This window comes from Stegodyphus dumicola, chromosome X2, assembly GCF_044657685.1.
Source record: "Stegodyphus dumicola isolate Sdum_Otavi_A_Nest chromosome X2, ASM4465768v1".
Lineage (NCBI taxonomy): Eukaryota > Metazoa > Arthropoda > Arachnida > Araneae > Eresidae > Stegodyphus > Stegodyphus dumicola.
The window spans coordinates 178,539,083-178,559,588 of record NC_140781.1 but is presented as its reverse complement, the minus strand read 5'-3'; the positions used below and the strand labels follow the sequence as shown (position 1 = coordinate 178,559,588).

The 20,506-nt window shown below is 32.1% G+C and overlaps 1 protein-coding gene across 1 annotated transcript in view; it reads right to left on the bottom strand.

The window, feature by feature from the left end:
• The window catches only part of Eip93F (Ecdysone-induced protein 93F), a 129,293-nt gene extending 123,194 nt beyond the window's left edge, over positions 1-6,099 (bottom strand). The window contains exon 1 of the mRNA XM_035349905.2: positions 5,975-6,099. Coding sequence (XP_035205796.1) covers positions 5,975-6,068 — 94 coding nt within the window. The 5' untranslated portion in view covers positions 6,069-6,099. The remainder of the gene's footprint in view (positions 1-5,974) is intronic.
• Between the last annotated feature and the right edge of the window lie 14,407 nt (positions 6,100-20,506).

The following is a 20,506-nucleotide window of genomic DNA, read 5'->3' as shown; positions in this document are numbered from 1 at the left end:
CAACTTTAAAAATTATCATAGGCAAATGGAAAGACTGACGAATAGGAAATTAATAAGTATATGCACCGATAACGGTGGGGAATTCTGTAATTCGAAGGGTAGTTAGCCGAAAATGGAATTAGTGTTGAACGCACAAACGCATACACCCCAGAAGAGAACGGTATGTGTGAACATTTTAAGCGAACGGCATTAGACGCAGTTAAAGCTATGCTTAATGATGGTAAAATGGGAAAAGAATGGTGGGCAGAAGCTCTTGGCTGTTTCGTACACACGTGGAACAGAGTATGTCATAAAAGCAACCGAACCCCTTATGAAATGTTCCTAAATAGAAAATCCAGTGTTATTTTAAAATATTTGGTTGTAAAGCCTATGTTGGCGTGCCAAAACAGATTAGAAATAAATTACAAATGAGGTGCAAAGAAGGAATCATGGTAGGATATGCGAAGGAAACTACGGGTTACAGGATATGGCTACCAGAAGAATGCAGATTAATAGAAACCTGTAATGTGAAGTTTGATGAAAAACTGAATGCACCAAATGGCATCCTGGAACAGAAATCAAAAACTAAGTTTAAAAGACTAGAGGAATCTGAGCTATTAGCAGAATCAGATGAAGAACAGGAAACTTCTAGAGAAGAAATAAAGTTGTCAGATGACAAATCTACCCCAAAATAAGTATCAGACTTAAACTGGCAAAGAAAAGCAGTTGAAAGGCCAGACGGAACACGTACAGACATATTATTATGTAGAGGGAACAGACACCCGTTTTAGATCCTATAATGATATTGAAAAGTATTATGAGGCAAGAAATATTAAATTTGAAAAAGATAAGTTTGATTTTAGTGCAAAAAACGAATACTCTGGGAAAGTTAATTTTGTAGAACAGGAGACTAGCTCCGTGTCTGAAGAGGCAAATTCCGTAGAAATTGTTATCCCACAAAATTTTAAAGAAGCACGAAAATCAGTAAATGCCGAAGAATGGGTAAGGCAATGAAAGAAGAAATTGACACAATGAAGAAAAGAAAGGTTTGGGAATTAATCGAAAAGCCAGAAAATAAAACTATGCTAGGAAACAAATGGGTCTATACGCCAAAAAGAAATTAAAAGAATCAAGTGGTTAGATACAAAGCACGTTTAGTAGCACAGGGATTCAGGCAGAAAAGAGGTGAAGATTTTGATGATGTTTACAGTCCTGTAGTAAATTTTTCAATCATAAGAATATTTTTCACTATACTGGTATGTTTATATGGATGGACTAATTGTCAGTAAGATGTAAAGAACACATATTTATATGCAAACCTAAATGAAAAAATATATATGACCCAACCAGAGGGATTTATCAAAGAGGAAAATAAAATGTGTTTATTACACAAGGCCATTTACAGTCTACATCAAAGCGGCCGCGAATGGTTTTGTGAATTTGAAAGTACTTTAGAAAATCTACATTTTAAGAAAATAAAATGGTGTAATTGTATTTATAAGAGTTCAAATGTAATTCTCTTGTTACATGTAGATGATATTGTGATTTTTAGTAAAGATCAATATAGTATAGATAAAGAATTTCACAGCTGAGTAAGTTTTTTATCTTAAAGTATTAGGCAAAACTAAAACGTTACTTAGAATTGAATTCTTAACGAATGAGAATGGGGTTTTTGTACATCAGCAAAAATATATTGGAGAAATTTTTGAAAAATTTAAACATTTCCAGATACCAATAACTTCACTTCCCATAGCTAAAGGTACTATTCTTACAAAATTAGATTGTTCATCTACATGTGCAGAAATGCATACATTATCTTTTAGAAATCTGTTGGGATGTTTAGTTTTTGTAGCTAACAGGACAGGGCCTGATATTATATATGCAGCGAATATCTTATCACAATTTCAGGAGAATCCTGGAATTAGGCATTGGGAAGCATTATTGAAATTGCTTGGTTATCTCAATAGTACTAAATTATATATGTTAAACTTATCAAAGATTAAACATCTAAATTTATATTGTTATTCAGATGCTGATTATGCAAGTAATAGGGATGACCGCGTGTCCATAGGAGAATTTATATTATATTTAGAAGAAGTACGGTAATCTGGAAAACTGTTAAACAAAAATGTGTAAGTTTATCAACCATGGAAGCTGAGTATATCGCCCTATCGGAGGCAGCGAAGGAATTAATGTGGACGAAAAATGTCTTACAAGATGAAATTTTAAAGTTTAATTTAAGATAATGTAAACTATTTTGTGATAACAAGTCTGCCATTGATTTTTCTACATCGCCAATAGAAAATCGCAGAACTAAGCACATAGACATAAAATATCACTTTATTAGAAGACTAGTAAATGATGGAGTGTTTGACCTTGAATTCATCACCAGTAAATTAAATACTGCGGACTTATTTACAAAAGCGGCGACTGCTGTTAATTTAAGGAAGTTTTGTTTAGATGTTTTCAGTGTTTTAAAGACAATAAGTGATTTTGGATAATAGAATTAAACTATGAACTTCTGTAATTCTGTGTAAGTTTTGTTTTTGTCTTTGCATGAGGAAAAGAGGGCCATTTGTTGGCTTGAGTTTTCCTTATGCAAATTTTGATCGGAGGTCAATCGGCGGTAAGCTAACGTGGTTGCCACTGATTGGCCGATGACGTCAAGATCAGCGGGTTGGCCGAGTATTATATATATGTACGCCGGTATCGGTGAATGTGTGTATTATGAGTTAGCATTATGCTAGTTTTCTTTCCCTCAAATGGTTTTAAATGTAAAGGCTACAGTGTTAACTTATTTTATTTTAATTTACTGAATAAAGCATGAATTTTATTTAGATTAGTCTTAGCTTTATTTAAGGGAAGCAAAATATGCTTTGCCTTTATCGCCACTGCCAACAAGTTGTACCATTGTTCGTGACTTTATCATTTGCGCCGGCAAAATGGAAAAGTAAGCTGCAAAGAAGAGAGGAAGTGTGTAATGCCCAGCTTCTGCAATTATCTGATTTTTTTTTTTTTTTTTTTCAAATAGGTCGATGTATGCATGGAAAAATTTAAGGCAATGCCCAGTTTGTGCAATTCTCTGATGTTTTTTTAAGTTAAAATAGGTCGATGTGTACATGGACACCGAGCTTGTGTAAGTCTTTGACTTCTTGTTTTGGTTTTGCATAGTGGGCGGAAGGATCAGCACCATCTTGAAATTGGTGCTGATCTTGGCATCAAAAAAAGAGAAGGGGTACCATAAATTTTAACCGAAAAGGTTTCCAACGCAGATTCTTCACCAAACAACTGATGTTCATTCCATGTTACAGAAGGATCATATGAAAACTGATCTAGGAGTAATTTACAGAAGATCAGATTTCCAAAATATGACTGGTGCTATTAGTCTTCTATAATTTATTATAGAAAACAACTTACAGAGTACGTCTTCCAAGACCTACAAACTTGCAGTGTGTAATGCCCAGCTTCCAATGACCCTAATTATTGTTACTATTCCAATGACCACTGCTGAAGCTGAGAGATTCTTCTCAATTCTAAAATCAGTTAAGATATTTTTAAGAGGAACTATGAGCGAAGACAGGCTAAATACCCTAGCTATGCTCTCAATTGAAAAATGCACGATAAATGACAAACTAAATTCAATGAAAACATTATTGATTTGTTTGCTGCAAAAAAAGACAGGCAAGTGGATTTAATTTACAAAAAATTGCATTTGACTATTCTGTAATCAACATTCGAAGATATACTGTAAGCAACATTATGGTTTATTGCATTCTACTGCAAGAAATAAAATGCTAACTTTTTTATTTATTTATGAGAACTAGTTTTCTTTTAGGTGCACTGTTTTCCTTTAATTTGTGAAAAGACAAATGTATTAGTTACATTGTATCTGCATGTTTAACTTTTGAAATTTGTTTTGTGAACCTACATTAACATAACCTATGAGTTGCCATTGTTTGTATGGGATAGCATGGCTGAAACAGCACTACATAAATCTGGTCTTCATTGAAACTCTAATGGATAATTTAAAATATGTCAACAATTTAACAGAAAACCTGAAAACATAAGCACAAATAATCACTTATCGGAAATAGTTTCTAACTGTACCAAAACGATAATCCTAAATATAAATTTTAAATGTACACTTCTACTACTGCTGTGAAATAACAAAACTGTTTCACCAATCTCTACATTTGAATCTAATAATACAAATTTGGACAGAATTTGAGGTATGAATAAGAAAAGGTAACATTGCATCAGGAAGTCAATTGTAATAAATGATGACACAAAAATAGAATTATATTCATGTCATAATTAAAAAGTATTAGTTTGTTCACTGCCAAACTAGTCATAATGTGCAATAAAAGCAAGAGGTAAGCCCCGGTTAGAAAATACAAAAGTTCAACATTTTCTAGTTCAAGCAACATTTTCACTGCCACAAGTTCTTCAAAGATTTGTGTTTTCGTACTGGTATCTAGCTAACTCTTAACTTTTTAACGATTGTTAAATTATTGATTTGATAAAAGTCACACTATATTTTGTAAAATATATATATAAACAGATGATGGAAAAAAATACCATAACTTAACCTCCTTACATTAGTTATACTGCAGAATCATTGTAACTATTCTGAAAGTCATTGCATATAATCATATTACATAAATAAAAACATAACCTACAGCAATATTAGTATTTGATGAAATGAAAATTTTTTTATAATTTTCATCTTTTCAGAGACAGGTTATGTTTGTAGTGGAAATGACAAATAGTTGCTCTTATACAATAAGAGAGTAATTTTTTTTTCCTTAACTCTATGTTGATAACTAGAATTGGTTTGAACAATATATATTATTTGATGGTTAATCTTATGATCATATTACTAAATTATTATCTACAGCATGTGATGTAGTCTCAAAAGTTCCTTCATGTCAATTATTTCTCACAAATATAAAATTAATCTTAGGTGAAAAAATCTCATTTTAAAAACAGCAAATCAGTTAGATTTGCTGTTTTTACTATTTAACTGCTTAAGCATATAAAAATACTTTGCTTACATATAAACATGCAGCATTTTGTTTATTATATATTAATATTGTAAAGACACAGTGGTATAAACATCACATTCAGAACTTAATATATTAAAAAATTTTTAAATGACATTCAGCTATATTACTATATGCAAAAAAAAAAAAAAAAAACACTAAAGAAGGCTATTTAAGCAAAATTGATCAATGCGTAAGTAAATAAAGATAGTTAAATAATAGTTAGGCCAATAAAGATAGTTAACGCATAAAAATATGCACAAATAGAAATAATAAAACGTTGCTTTTGATTAAATCAAGAATTAGTACTTTTGCAAAACAAGATAAATATTTTTACGTTGTTTTATGCCTTTGGATATTTAAGAACACGTAAAAGACTTAAGTAAGAATCGCCAGTCATGCAACCCATTAGCAAATAACGAATTTACCTGTAATAATACCAACATAAACATTCACAGAGAACAGAAAAAGCCTAATAAAAGTAACACTCGCATACATTTTAATACAGAAAAGTCATTTTAAAATCTTCATTATTATTATTATTAAACACGAAAGAATACTTTTTATTATTATTTTTCAGCGGGAAAAATGTCAATTTACTCATTTTCCGCTTCAACGATTACGAGGGGAGGCATTTAAATTCTGGTATGGCGGTTTTAAATTTGTGAAGTTTCATTATGTGTAGTTTGTAAACAATCACATACGGGTTTTATTCTCAAGCAATCAATTTGTACTGGATGTTCATAATTTTTATTACAACTCATATTTCACTTTCAGATCTCAAAAGATGTTGAGACTAACGGGGTCCACTAATAAATTTCCGATATGTAACCGTAACGCGTTTTCAATACAATTCCTACTACTGCACTAGCATGATCAAAAAATGTAATTCTACGACAATAATACCTTCGTATTAACAAGAATAGTAATGAATGTTAATATTGGTCACTCACCAAGAATATAAAGTATTTCTTTGCTCCATTTATGCAATTCTTTACGAAATACACGTCGCTCATGGGAGCAACGAGAAATAGTACATTCCGCCATTTTTCGCCTTCACCCTAACCATGACGTCAGGAGGAACCGGAAGAATCTGTAAAGGCCCAACGTCACTACTTTTGGCAAAGACCCGTACAAAGTAAGCAAAAAAAAAAAACAATTTCCCCCCCCCCCCGAGCATATGTCCTAGGGTTACTTCGCTGGGTAGGAATAATTTCACCTGAACAGAAGTTAGAAGAATGCATGTGATGCAACCTGAATAATCTCTAGCTACTTAAATTGTTTCCACATTCCACCTTAAAAAATAAAGAAAAAAAAAAACTTTATACGGTGACCATTTTTTTTTTTTAAAGTATGTGTAAAAGTGCGACTTTTTTTTAAGACTGAACGTATTATTTTGCGTTTGCTTTTGCAATTTATATGCGTTTCCGTAAACAGAGATGAGGAGTTTTCGAAGTTTCTCCGTCGTGTCCCCGTTTTTGTCTAATATAAAATGAAGACAACAGTTCATAGAAAAAGTTACTTCATAAAAAATCTGCAAATTCAGTAGAATCGTAATTCCAAGGTTGGTAATTGTTTATATATATATTAATTTAATCATTTTTCATGTGTATGAATGCATCAGAAGCGTTTTCAAAATGTTAAACTACGTCACTTTTTACTATTTTGGTTACTTGAAAGAAGTTTTATATGTGTACTTCTAAAGATTATCCATCATTTGCTAGGGGCAGGATGTTAAAATAGAAGCAAAATTAATTCTATTATTTCGTATTGTGGTTGCACAATGAATTGAAAATTATATTCAAAAGCCACTTATTGCTGTTAAATTTGAGTATTAAGAATCTTAAAAGTTTAGTAATACTGCATTAATATTTGTTTAGTTTAATGTTTAGTTTGTTAATACTTTTATGCTCTCTTGTATTTAGTATTGTCATATTGCTAACATCAGGAGTATTGAAGACTTACAACCTATTTCTGAAAACAATTTATGTAAAATACATTTGCTTATTCTGTTATCTGAGTTATTTACATAGTACATAGTTATTAAATACTGTTGTATCAAATTATAGGAAACGACTCATAAAACTATTAAAAAATTCATATCTGGAAATATTCATTGTGCATGATAAATGCATGCGCTGGTAAAATTCACTGAAGTGATATAATTAAAAGAGAGGATCTGGGAATAATTTTTCTTTTATGAAATTATTTTGTATAAATTTCTTGTGTATTTGTTTCTTGTATAAAAAATTCTCTCAATGTATTGTATAGATTACCACAAAAAGAATAAAGTTAAAAAAATGTGTTCTGGCTCGAGTGTAGAATTGGGATCATATTCAATACATTTATCTGTATATGTAGAAAACACTTCTATTAAAAATACTGGCTCTAGTGTAGAATTGGGTTGTATATGTAGAAAACACTTCTACCAAAAATACTGGCTCTAGTGTAGAATTGGGTCATCCAATTCTACCTACGCTAGCTATTTAAATCAGATTTTAATTCTACCTACACTAGCTATTTAAATGCCAAATCTGTAACAATATATTTTTACGGGTGCCCCTTGGCAAAAAATGGGGTTGATCTTTACATTATGGTAACTTGGCGTTTTTTTGGCGAAAATTTGGCGACCAACTCTCCTACAGCAACCCTCTATTTTTTTTTTCCCGCCGCCATTTTGTCTTCATGAAGTAAAGACATGTGTCTTTTCTTTTTATCTACTGAACACTTCTTCCAACAATCTACTAGCCGAATTACACCACTTCTGCTAGAAATTTTATCTAACAAAACTGCTTAATCATGACAAATATTCACTGAAAAATTGCGAAAAGGTGCACAATACCATACTCCTTACGCGTTTTTCAAAATAACACATACACATAAACCATGTACATGCCGACTTATTTTTACTTAAAAAAAATCCCAGAATTGCACAAAAATGGCATTGCGCACACTCTTCACTATATCCATGTACACTGCTTTTTTCTCATAAATTAGAAAAATTTCACGAAAATACATGACAATTTTCTGAATCTTTAAACCCGGTAAAAAGAACATATATGAAATTACCTGATCGTGAAAAAGTATTTACCCTTTCCAAATATGAACATTTCCACATATAAAATAAATAAAATATCCAAAAACTTTTACCTCTAAATCATCTATTACATTATACATGTCACCAACGAATTCATACCGCAAGCATTACAAATACTTAGTATATCAAATATTTAAATTATTTCCATGCACGTTTACTTCAATTTAAACGTATACCAAATTCCTACAAACATAAAATTCACAAAATAACTATCATTTAATTAAAATATCACTAAACCATGTACACGTCGACTTATTTTTACTTAAAAAAACATCCCAGAATTGCACAAAAATGGCATTGCGCACACTCTTCACTATATCCATGTACACTGCTTTTTTCTCATAAATTACAAAAATTTCACGAAAATACATGACAATTTTCTCAATCTTTAAACCCGGTAAAAAGAACATATATGAAATTACCTGATCGCGAAAAAGTATTTACCCTTTACAAATATGAACATTTCCACATATAAAATAAATAAAATATCCAAAAACTTTTACCTCTAAATCATCTATTACATTATACACGTCACCAATGAATTCATACCGCAAGCATTACAAATACTTAGTATCAAATATTTAAATTATTTCCATGCATGTTTACTTCAACTTAAACGTATACCAAATTCCTACAAACATAAAATTCACAAAATAACTATCATTTAATTAAAATATAATTAAATTCAAAAACACTTCTTAAAATATAAATGAGCACATACATTAAATTAATAAAAATTACCTTACAATCCTAATTACTTTAAACTAAATCATTGCTAATAACAATTTTCCAAATAATACCAAATTCCTTTACTTCCACCTTACATTTAGAACAATGCATAAAAATAATATCCTCAAATAATTAAAAATACTAACTTACCTCATCTTCTTCAGAATCTTGATTACGTGTCCGATAAACTTTTCTTTAGTTACGGCCATGGGATCCAAAAATTCACGAACACTGTTTCACACAACACAGAATAAACCAAATACAAAATTTCCAGATTTCCCCCCTTTTCTGATTAAAGAACCGTAATTCGTCCATTAATATCACATGACATATCCCATGATCTCTCATTTCCCTCACACAAAATAATGCGTAATCGGAACTGAGTACTGCTCACATTATTACCAAAGTCCCAGGTCTCCAAACCTTTATCGCCTCCAAAATGTCGCCAAACTACCAGTTACCATATTGTAAAGATCAACCAAAAATGGCTATTTTGGGTGGTATATGGACATAGAGTTTGTATAATTCTTTGACTTATTATTTTGACTTTGTGTAGTGGCGAATTTTTGCGTCAAAAATTGTCGCTGCACAAAGTCAAAATAACAAGCTGAAGAATTGCACAAACTCGGTATGCATGTACACATCGACCTGTTTTTCACTTAAAAAAAAAAAAAGAAAGGAATTGCACAAACTTGCCATTGCGCACTCCTTCAGCATAGAGCAATTATTATAATGAATTAAATAAATATGTTAATTGTTTATTATTATTATAAATGAATATTAAGAAATTTCTCTCTTTTTTTTTTTTTTTTTTAACTTAAAACTTAAACTTAAATTTTAACTCAAACATAAAGGAAAGAAGATATATAATAATAATTAATAATAATGGATGTCTCACTTTAAAGGTACTGAAAGGCTGTGGAAATAGGTAGGGAACAATACAGATGGAAAAAAGTTCCTACTACATAATTCATGTCCGTGAATGTTAAATGTTCATACGTGTTTGGGCTCCGGCTGTGTCTGAAGCAGTCAATTTCCCATTCTAGTTGGCGATATTCATTTTGCACTTTTCATGCCTCAAAAGTACAACATAAAATATATATTAGGTTTTTATGTAGCATTTTAATATGTAAAAGGTTGCCACGCTACCTGAAACACCGTGAAAAGTCAGGGAATTCGAAAATTGACTAAAAAGGTCTGGGAGTTTAAATATTTTAGTCAAATTCTGGAAAAATCGGGGAATTTCATATGGCAATTCCCCAAAAAAGCGATTTTTAATCCAATGTTATAAGCGATCACTTTTTTTTTAAATTATGTATGGTGTGAGCATCATTCGGGCAGCTGACATAGATCCCATTTTCACAGCTCTAATTAGTCTTTTAGAAAGGCAAAGCAAGTTTCCAGCAACCTCGAGAATTGAGATATACACACGTGCAGTGCATGTTCCCCCCCCCCTCGATGGCAGATTGTGAACAGTTACAGTATAATGCAGACCATTAATCTATACAAGGCCAGATGTGGTTGTCTCTCTGTTATGGAGGCACCTGATAGGTGGGCCGCGATCACCTCCTATGAGAGGACAGTTACAACTGTGCCTTCTCTGGGATTCGAACCTAGGCCTTTTGGTATGGCAGTCAGGCTTCCCTAGCCACTATACTCTCTGGGTGGCAAGTGCATGTGCAGTGCATGTGGAACGAAAGAAAATATCGGCTGATCTTTGGAATATGGTAACAGGTAGTTTGGCGACATTTTGGTAAGGCGATAAAGGTTACTAACTAGGACTTTAACAGTGTACATGGATATAGTCAAGAGTGTGCGCAATGCCATTTTTGTGCAATTCTGGGATGCTTTTTTAAGTGAAAACAGGTCGACGTGTGTGTACGTTGATGATACAGTGTGTGTGCAATTCGTAAAAACGTGGCAAGCAGTGGGGGATTCTGCACTTTGTCCTAATTTCGCACCTAATCTTCGTCATGATTAAGCACTTTTGTTCCATAAAAGTTCTAGCATAAGCGTAATTCGACTAGCAGATTGTTGGAAAAAAATGTTAAGTAAAAAAAAAAAAAAAAAAAAAAAAAACATGCCTAAGTAAAGGCAAACAAAATGGCGTCCAAACAAAAACTAGCAGGTTGCTGTAGCAGGGTTGGTCGCCAAATTTTTGCCAAAAAATTGTCAAGTTAACATAATCCAAAGATTAACCAAAATACCTTCCCATTCTCATATAAAACAAAATCGGTTTAATCATAGTACAGTGGAACTTTGAAATACAAGCACTTCTACATACAAGAAATTCGAGATACGAGGAAAGCATGAGCAAAAAACATCATCTCTAAATATGAGCATTGACTCAAGCAATGAGCCAGGCTGTTGCATGCAAGGCTCGTTTCTGGATCCGGCTCGACTCTAGAAATCCCCATGTCAGATCACTCAGTGTTATTTGATTTATGTGTTTGTATGCTTGTGAGTTATTTGTGAAAATAATTATTTCATGATGCCTCCCAAGAAGATTGTTGCCTTAGAGAGTACTGCAAAGAAAAAGAAAGAAGCCATGGTTGTTCAAATTAAGAAAGAAATCATAGATAAACATAAGCCTATTATAAGAGTGACGGAATTGGCGAAGACTAATGACTGTTCGACATCGACGATCTGCACTATTCTGAAGAAATTATAGAACATGGTGTGACCAAAGTAGTTACTGTTATATCCAAGCACCATCCAAAACTTCTAGATGTTCAGAAGCTGTTGTCGGTGTGGATTAACGAGAAGCAATTAGAAGGAGATTTGGTGTCGGAAGCTGTCGTTTATGCTAAGGCTAAGAATCTTTACTTAGACATTCTCCAGAAAACATCAGATACATCAACTATGAGGTGGTAATGAGATTTTTTTTTTTTTTTTTTTTTTTAGGGTGTGGAACGGATTAACTGGATTTCTGTTATATTTAATGGGGAAGTATGTTTCTAGATATGAGAAATTCGCTATACGAGCTCAATGCTAGAACAAGTTAAACTCATCTCGAAGTTCCACTGTATATGGTACACACGGGATTTGGCAACATTCTGATGCGCAGTAAACCGGGCATTTATGTTGAGCAATAAACGGGCCATTTTGGTATTGGTAAAAGTTTTCAAAACCGTGCCAAGGCCATAGTACTAGGATTTTACCACAAAATGTTTTTTTTTCTTTCTAATAAATGCCTTATTTGTCATTTTGGTTTAATCCTACCTAATATATGGTACACATGGGATTTGGCGACATTATTATGAGCGCGGGTCATTTTGGTGTTTGCTACATTTTTCAAAATCGCGCCAAGGTCATACCATATACTACGATTTTACCATCATTTTGCAGTAAAATTTTTTAAAAAATCAGTCGTCTAGACTAACCATTTAATATAATTCACCAAAATATAGTTGATTATTGTAATTCAGTTTTTAATCTTTAATTAATTAACTTTATTTTAATGTTGCTTCTTCCAAGTTTATTTATTATTAGTTAATAATACTGTTCATGTGAGTATTGCGAGCTTATAAAAAATAAGATTGTTTGGTTTGTTTATTTGATGGCAAAATCATCATTCCACTCAAACCGGAAGTGTAAGGTAATTATTGTGCGATTTATTGTTTTGAAATGTTTCTCATTTCTTCTTGTTGCATATAGCAACAAAACTAGTGAAAAAATAGAACTTCGTTTTTTGTGTGACAGCCATGTGGAAGGGCTCGATATGCTGTAGTAATTTTCACATTATTGGAGTTAGTGTAATGAAATAAAAGTGAAGAATTTAACAGTCCATTTTCTCTTGTGTCCATTTCTGTGTTCCAGCTGCGTGAGACTGTGTTAAGTAAGCACCTTTTTTTGGTTAAAGTCTAGCCGGAGTGCTAGTGAAGAGAGTGATTGATTGTTCAAAACGGATTGTAACGATGCTTGTTGACAGTGAAAACTTACTTCAGTTTGTGAGGTAAGTGAATGTTGAACATTTATATTCTATTTAAGAAGAATTGGCTTTATACCTGATTTTTAAGAACATTGTTATGATGAAAAATACAAGTGTTTCAATTTCATCTTAATGTTGGTGTAAAGTAATTTGAGAACAGTTTGTGTTTTTGTTTTAATTATGAGTGAACTTCATAACTTTTAAAACAAAAAGAACTTTATGTAGAAGTGTCACTAATTACATTAAGAAAATAGAAGTTGTTATAACAGCTGATGAAATAAGTTTAATAGAATTAGAAGAATGTGTTGAGTTGTTAAAACAAAAAGAAACTGAATTAAAGAAGCGGTTGATCTTTGGATTATGGTAACTTGGCGAAAATTTGGCGACCAACTCTGCTACAGCAACCCTCTTTTTTTTTTTTTTTTTTTTTTCCGCTGCCATTTTGTCTTCACGAAGTAAAGACATGTTTCTTTTCTTTTTATTTACTGAACACTTTTTCCAACAATCTACTAGCCAAATTACACTCATACTAGAAATTTTATCTAACAAAACTGCTTTATCATGACAAATATTCACTGCAAAATTGGGAAAAAGTGCACAATCGCAAACTCCTTGCGCGTTTTTCACAATAACACATACACATAAACCATGTACACGTCGACTTATTTTTACTTAACATCCCAGAATTGCACAAAAATGGCATTGCACACACTCTTCACTATATCCATGTGCACTGCTTTTTTCTCATAAATTAGAAAAATTTCACGAAAATGCATGACAATTTTCTGAATCTTTAAATCCGGTAAAAAGAACATATATGAAATTACCTTATCACGAAAAAGTATATACCCTTTTCAAATATGAACATTTCCACGTATAAAATAAATAAAATATCCAAAAACTTTTACCTCTAAATTATCTATTATATTATAAACATCACCAACGAATTCATACCGCAAACATTACAAATACTTAGTGTCAAATATTTAAATTATTTCCATGCACGTTTACTTCAACTAAAACGTATACCAAATTCCTACAAACATAAAATTCACAAAATAACTATCATTTAATTAAAATATCACTAAACCATGTACACGTCGACTTATTTTTACTTAAAAAAAAATCCCAGAATTGCAAAAAAATGGCATTGCGCACACTCTTCACTATATCCATGTACACTTCTTTTTTCTCATAAATTAGAAAAATTTCACGAAAATGCATGAAAATACTCAACGTATACTACTCAAACATATTCCAAAATACTACAAACATATAACTCACAAAATCACGATCATTAAATTAAAATATAATTAAATTAAAAAAACACTACTTAAAATATAAATAAGCACATACATTAAATTAATAAAAATTAGATTACAATCCTAATTACTTTAAACTAAATCATTGCTAATAACAATTTTCAAATAATACCATTTTAATTTATTTACTCCTTACATTTAGAACAATGCATAAAAATAATATCCTGAAATGATTAAAAATACTAACTTACCTAATCTTCTTCAGAATCTTCATTACATCGCTGTAGTATTACTGCTAATTTCTAAATCCTAAATCCAGTAGTCAACTGGAACTCTATTCACCAAGTAATAAGAAATTAATAAAATTTCACCTATACTCAAACTACTTTCAGCAAACCACGTACCCTTCCCTTACACTCCTTTTCACAAAATGTCCATTTTCACCATATTTCTTGCACCGCCATTTAAACTTGTAATATCCTTCCTTTCACACAATCTCAACTTATTATTACAGTCAAAAGTCGTTAATCCGGACTCGTCGGGACTTCGGCGATTCCGGATTATAGATCATCAGTTTAAATCTCGTAAGATGGCATACAGAAATTCTAAAATTAAAAATATGAAACCGTAATTTATGAAATAAAGAGCAATTATGATCTAAAGGGTATCAAAATTTGCAAAAAGAAAAAGCTTAATATTTATTTGTTTACTTTATTAAACATTTCTTTCAATGTAAGTTGTTTAAGTTTTGCTTCGTTTCATGTGATAATACTTTCTCTTTAATTCTATTAAACAGACATAATTTCTTGTTCACTTACAAAGTTCCACTGTTCAAGTCCTATAATTGCTGTGTCGAGAACACCGACTAATTTGTCAATCGAAATTTTTTCGTTTTCAATAACCTCTGTCACTTTCTTCGCTATCGGAAGCGAATTATAATGACGAGGAACTTGTTTTAAATCATATCAAAGACGGAGCACATCGAGATGAAATACTACATTTGGTAAGGAATTATAAGTCAAATAAAATAAAAACATCTGCCCTGAAGATAAGGATAGTGCTGACCGATCAACTTCCAATTCATTACGCGCCCGCCGCTGCATTCCCCCCGCCAAGCAGCGCGAAATTGATAAACAGATTTCGGATTTCAAAACATACTTTCGCTTTAGATCCTTTACATATTAACAAATATATATCGGAAATTCTATTTGATATAATCGAAAGTTTAAGCTTACTTTTATAAAATTGCTCTTACAGTCTGCAAAAAATTATAAGCCGGATCCAATTCGAAAATTAAGGAACAACGCAATCATCAACATTAACTGAAATAGATAATTAGATAATTTTAGCTTATATGTCCATTATACATAAAACGCGCATGCGAAAATGTATTCTGCACTTGCGCACACTCATATGCGCAGTCGTAAAAGGTCTTACGTGCACGCTTAAATGCCTATGCGCGTGTGTCAACGCAGCGCATGCGCAGAAAGTTTTTAAGTTTTGAGGTCCCGATTATAGATGTTAGAAAATATAGCTTATTTTAAACCTTTTACTGCATCATCCCTCCTCCTTGAAATGTTTATTTAGTTTAGTTCTTATTTTAATGTAATATAGTAGTTACTTCTACTTCTTTTTCTTGCTGCCACTGTTTGCATTGAGAACGGATTGTTTAAACCTAATTGAGATGCAAAAACGAAACGTGATGTTACGTCATCTGAAAAGCCGATTCGTGCCGATAGCTGATTGATTGCCGTGAGATGACGTCATTCATACTTCTGCTATAAGTATCTCGCATCGCTCTGGCTCAACCCTTCTAGTTCCTGCTTTCCTGGCACTTGGGTGAGCGGTTTCCAGCCCCTTCAGAAGGATGCATGCAGTCCGGTGAATAAAGTGCTTTGGTTCCGGTTTGCGGGATGGCTGTTCCTGAATAAAGTTCCTAGGTGCCTGTCAGCGGGATGATTGTTTTGGAATGAGTTCCTTGGTTCACATCCATAAGATGATTGTTCCAGAATAAAGTTCCTTGGTTCCAGAGGCTACCATGTGAGCGACTGCCGTGGGCGGCATCTATGTTCTTCAATGAAGGCTGCATTTAAAACACGTGAGCGGCGATTCCTCGTGCAAACGGAGTTAGGCCGGTTTTAAGTGTTTTCAAGAACTTGATTTAAATTTCAGGTGTTTTTCTCGACCATTGATCATGGATGTTTTGAATGTGTAGCCAACTTCATTTTTAGGCCGCATAATTAATGTTTAGGACATTTTTGTTTGTATTGAATGCCAGTGTTTTGGAGACCAGGTAAAAATATTATTTGATGAATGATGGTTTATATTTTTCCTAAGACTCTGATATTGTTGAAATTTATTTTTTGTGTTTTTATTCTTTATTATATTGTTAATAAATTGGTTAAGTTCAAAACCTTTTTATTGTCTTTAATGTCTGCACAGCATGGTATCTCAGGGAGCTTTTATTGCTACTACTGCTAAATGTTTAATTTTTTTTAACTTTAAACTTTGCTTTAGCATCAATAGATCATTCCGAATTATAGGTGTCCGAATTCACGACTTTTGACTGTATTATCAGATAAACGCATTAAAAATTTAGAATTCACTTTACATAGCGCCATGCTATCTGAAAATTAATCAACACTATTTCACACAACACACAATGAAGCTTTTCCAAATTAACCCCCTTTTCCAATTAAAGAACTATAATTTGTCCAGTAATGTCACGTTTCACACAACACAGAATATAGCTAAATACGAAATTTCTAGATTTCCCCCCTTTTCCGATTAAACAACTGTAATTCGTCCATTAATGTCACATGACATATCTCATGATCTCTCATTTCCCTCACACAAAATAATGCGTAATTGGAACTGAGTGCTTCTCACATTATTACCAAAGTCCTAGGTAGTAACCTTTATCGCCTCCAAAATGTCGCCAAAATACCAGTTACCATATTCCAAAGATCAGCCAAAGAAGCTTCATTTCGAAATAGAATATTTAATTACAGACACTAAAGAATTAGAAATCAAAATATAGTGTTTAGGAGTATGCAGATAAAATTCATTTATGGAAATTTAAAGGTGAAAAATAATTAGAAAAAGTAGTAAAAATAAATCTGGTAGTGTAATTTTAGAACAGGTTCATGACGGTGTTAAATTACCTAAGTTAGCATTACGACCTTTGGAGGTAATATTGCAGAATGGATAGCTTTTAAGGATCTATTCAATGCATGTGCAAGAAATAATACAAATTTGTCCAATGCTAAAAAATTACGATACAGGACAAAGTCCGTAATCCGGACTCATCGGGACTTCGGCTATTCCAGATTAGGGGTTTTTCTGGATTTAGATCATCAGTTTAAGTCTGATAAGATGGCATGCAGAAATTATATAATTAAAAATATGAAACCGTAATTTATGAAATACAGAGCAATTATGATCTAAAGGGTATCAAAATTTACAAAAAAAAAAAAAAAAAAAAAAAAGCTTAATATTTATTTGTTTACATTATTAAACATTTCTTTCAGTGTAAGTTGTTTAAGTTGCTTCTTTTTTTTGTGTGTGTGCTAATACTTTCTCTTTAATTCTATAAACAGACATAATTTCTTGTTTAGTTGCAAAGTTCCACTGTTCAAGTCTGTTAATTGCTGTGTCGAGAATACCGACTAACTTGTCAATCGAAATTTTTTAGTTTTCAATAACCTCTCTGTCAATCAGAAGCGGTATTTTCTGGATCTAGAACCATACTACAGATTTTGCCGTCCATTGATTGATGATTGGGGCATTGTCGTCACAATGAAAAACTTCTGTTATATCATCTTCATTTATTACTGCTTCTCCACATTTCTTTACAAAATCCAATAACTGGTAAATTTCCCCTCTGGTTTGCGATGTCTGAAAATCTTCAAATTCGTGGCTATCATCTTCATCGTCCTCACTATGAAATATGGTAGTTGGCCATAAATTATGCTAAGCATTTTTTAACATATCTGGAGACACATCCTCCCAACGTGCATGCGTAAATTAAAAAAATTTTGTGGCTTTGAGGTCCAGATTATAGATCGTTCCGGATAATGGACTTTGTACTATATTTGAAGTCTTCCTTAAAAGATGAAGCTTATCGCATCATTAAAATTATTCAAATTTCGGATTGTAATTTTGAGATAGCATGGAATCTTTTAGATGAAAGATATTCAAACAAAAGAGAACAAGTTTTTGCCTATATTAAATTCTTCCTAAGTTTATCAACTATTCAAGATGAATCAGCTATTGCTATTTTTAATTTAGTTGACAACATTAATGAAGTAATTCACTCATTATAAGTATTAAATCAAACCATTGATAATTTTGGAGATACTTTAAAGACTTATTTTATAAAAGTTAGATCCTTCTACAAAATTATGGTCAGAACGTCAGCTAAAATGTAATGAGATTCGAGAACTTACTACATTAATTGAATTCCTAAAAAGCTATGCAAGAAGACTTCAAAACAGCAAATCAACAAGTAATAAAATGCCTAAACCTGTGTCTCAGAATGAAAGTAATGTTTTGGTAGCTACGTTAGGTTGTGGTTATTGCAAAGAAGATCATAGCTTAGCCAAATGCTTGAATTTTCAAAATTTATCGGTTCAGCAAAGAATAGAGTTTGTAAAATCTAATCATTACTGTTTTAATTGTTTATGTAAAAGAGTTTAAATACATGTCAGCATTGATTCCAGTAGCATCACACTATTTTGCATATTGTAAATAATCCAAAGAACAAAACTCGGTTAAACAATATGTCTTCACATACACAATTTATCCCTAAAATGTAATGATTCAACAAATGTTATCAACAGTTTGTGCCTCCCATTATGATTTGAATGCAAAATGTAATCAAAATAGTCGCATTTTGTTGTGTACTGCATTGATAAAAGTTCAAAATTCTGAACAGCAGTTCGTGATGTGTTTATGTGACACTGGATCTCGGAGATAATTTATTTCAAGAGACTGTGTGAGGAAATTAGGATTACAAATGAAAGATAAATCTATTTCTGTGTTTTGTTTAGGAGAATTTAATACTGTGAGGAATGGGGAAGTCGATTTATTATTCACTTCTCATTTTAAAAGTGATACGTATCAACATCAGCGTTTGTATTGGATAAGGTGATAGGTAATATTCTCCATGTATCTGTAGCACCAATCATCTTTGATAGCTTCAGTGATCTAAAATTAGCTAAGCCATTATTTTACAAGTCACAACTAATTGACATTTTACGTGGTGTAAGTGTGTTTTTGCATTTAATGACGGGAGAAATTGTCAAACGTGGCCCAAATCCTCCATTCGCAATTAATTCGAGGCTGGGATGGATAATTTCGGGTACTACAATTTATGAGTCACACACCTGAGCCAGTATATGTAAATCATGTGAATGTGAATGCAAATACAGATGAGTTAGTAAATTCTTTCTGGGAGTTGGAAAAATTTCCAAATGTACAACATTTAACAGATGAAGAAAAACTTTGCAAGGAACATTTTAAAAGTTCTCATTTTAGAGATAAAACAGGCCATTATTCAGTTGCATTACCATTCAGACATAATAGAGATAGATGTGTTAGGTGATTCCTGTGAAATGGTGTATGGAAGATTTCAATATTTAGAGAAGAGACTGCCATCTATGCCAACCAGTACATTCAATTTATGAAAGAATATGTTTCACTGGGACATTTAGAAGTGGTGTCAAACACAGATCGTGAATTAGAGAATAAACACTATTATATACCACATCACTTCATATTGAAGGAATCTAGCTTGACAACAAAACTGAGAGTTGTCTTTGATGCTAGTACTAAAACAACCACAGATGTTTCATTAAATGATACATTAATGATAGGTCCAGAAATACAAGATGATATAATTTGTATTTTGCTAAGATTTAGACTTTATAATATTGAATATATAATTCGAAAAAAATAAATAAAACCTGAAATCTTTCAGACTTTATATTACATCCAAAAGAGGTTTTTTAAACGTTTTTTGTGTGACCTTTATTTATTAAATATCATGTTCTTCGCACTTAAACCATAAAATTCAATTAAACAGCAGTATCAAAATAATTTAGAAGGAGCACATCTTTAGAATTTCTGATACACAGTCGCGTGCGCTGAAAATGAAAATGTTCTCCCCCTCCCACCACATACAGTGTTGCCATTGCTCGCTTTGAAATTGTTGAGTTTCTTAATCAAAACTCATAAATGCTATATGAAATATATAATATAACAAATTCCAAATTCGAGCTTCTAGATGCCCGTATTCAGGTGGAGATGTATGTTATTCAATATTTCATGACTCTAGGTACCATTGTTTTATCACAGTGCAAGAAACATGCATACATTTTTTCAGATTCTTCATTATTTAATTTCGTTTAGTATAATGCAGAGCCATAATATTTGGTGGCTACAATTTAAAAAGTGAAACTCCATT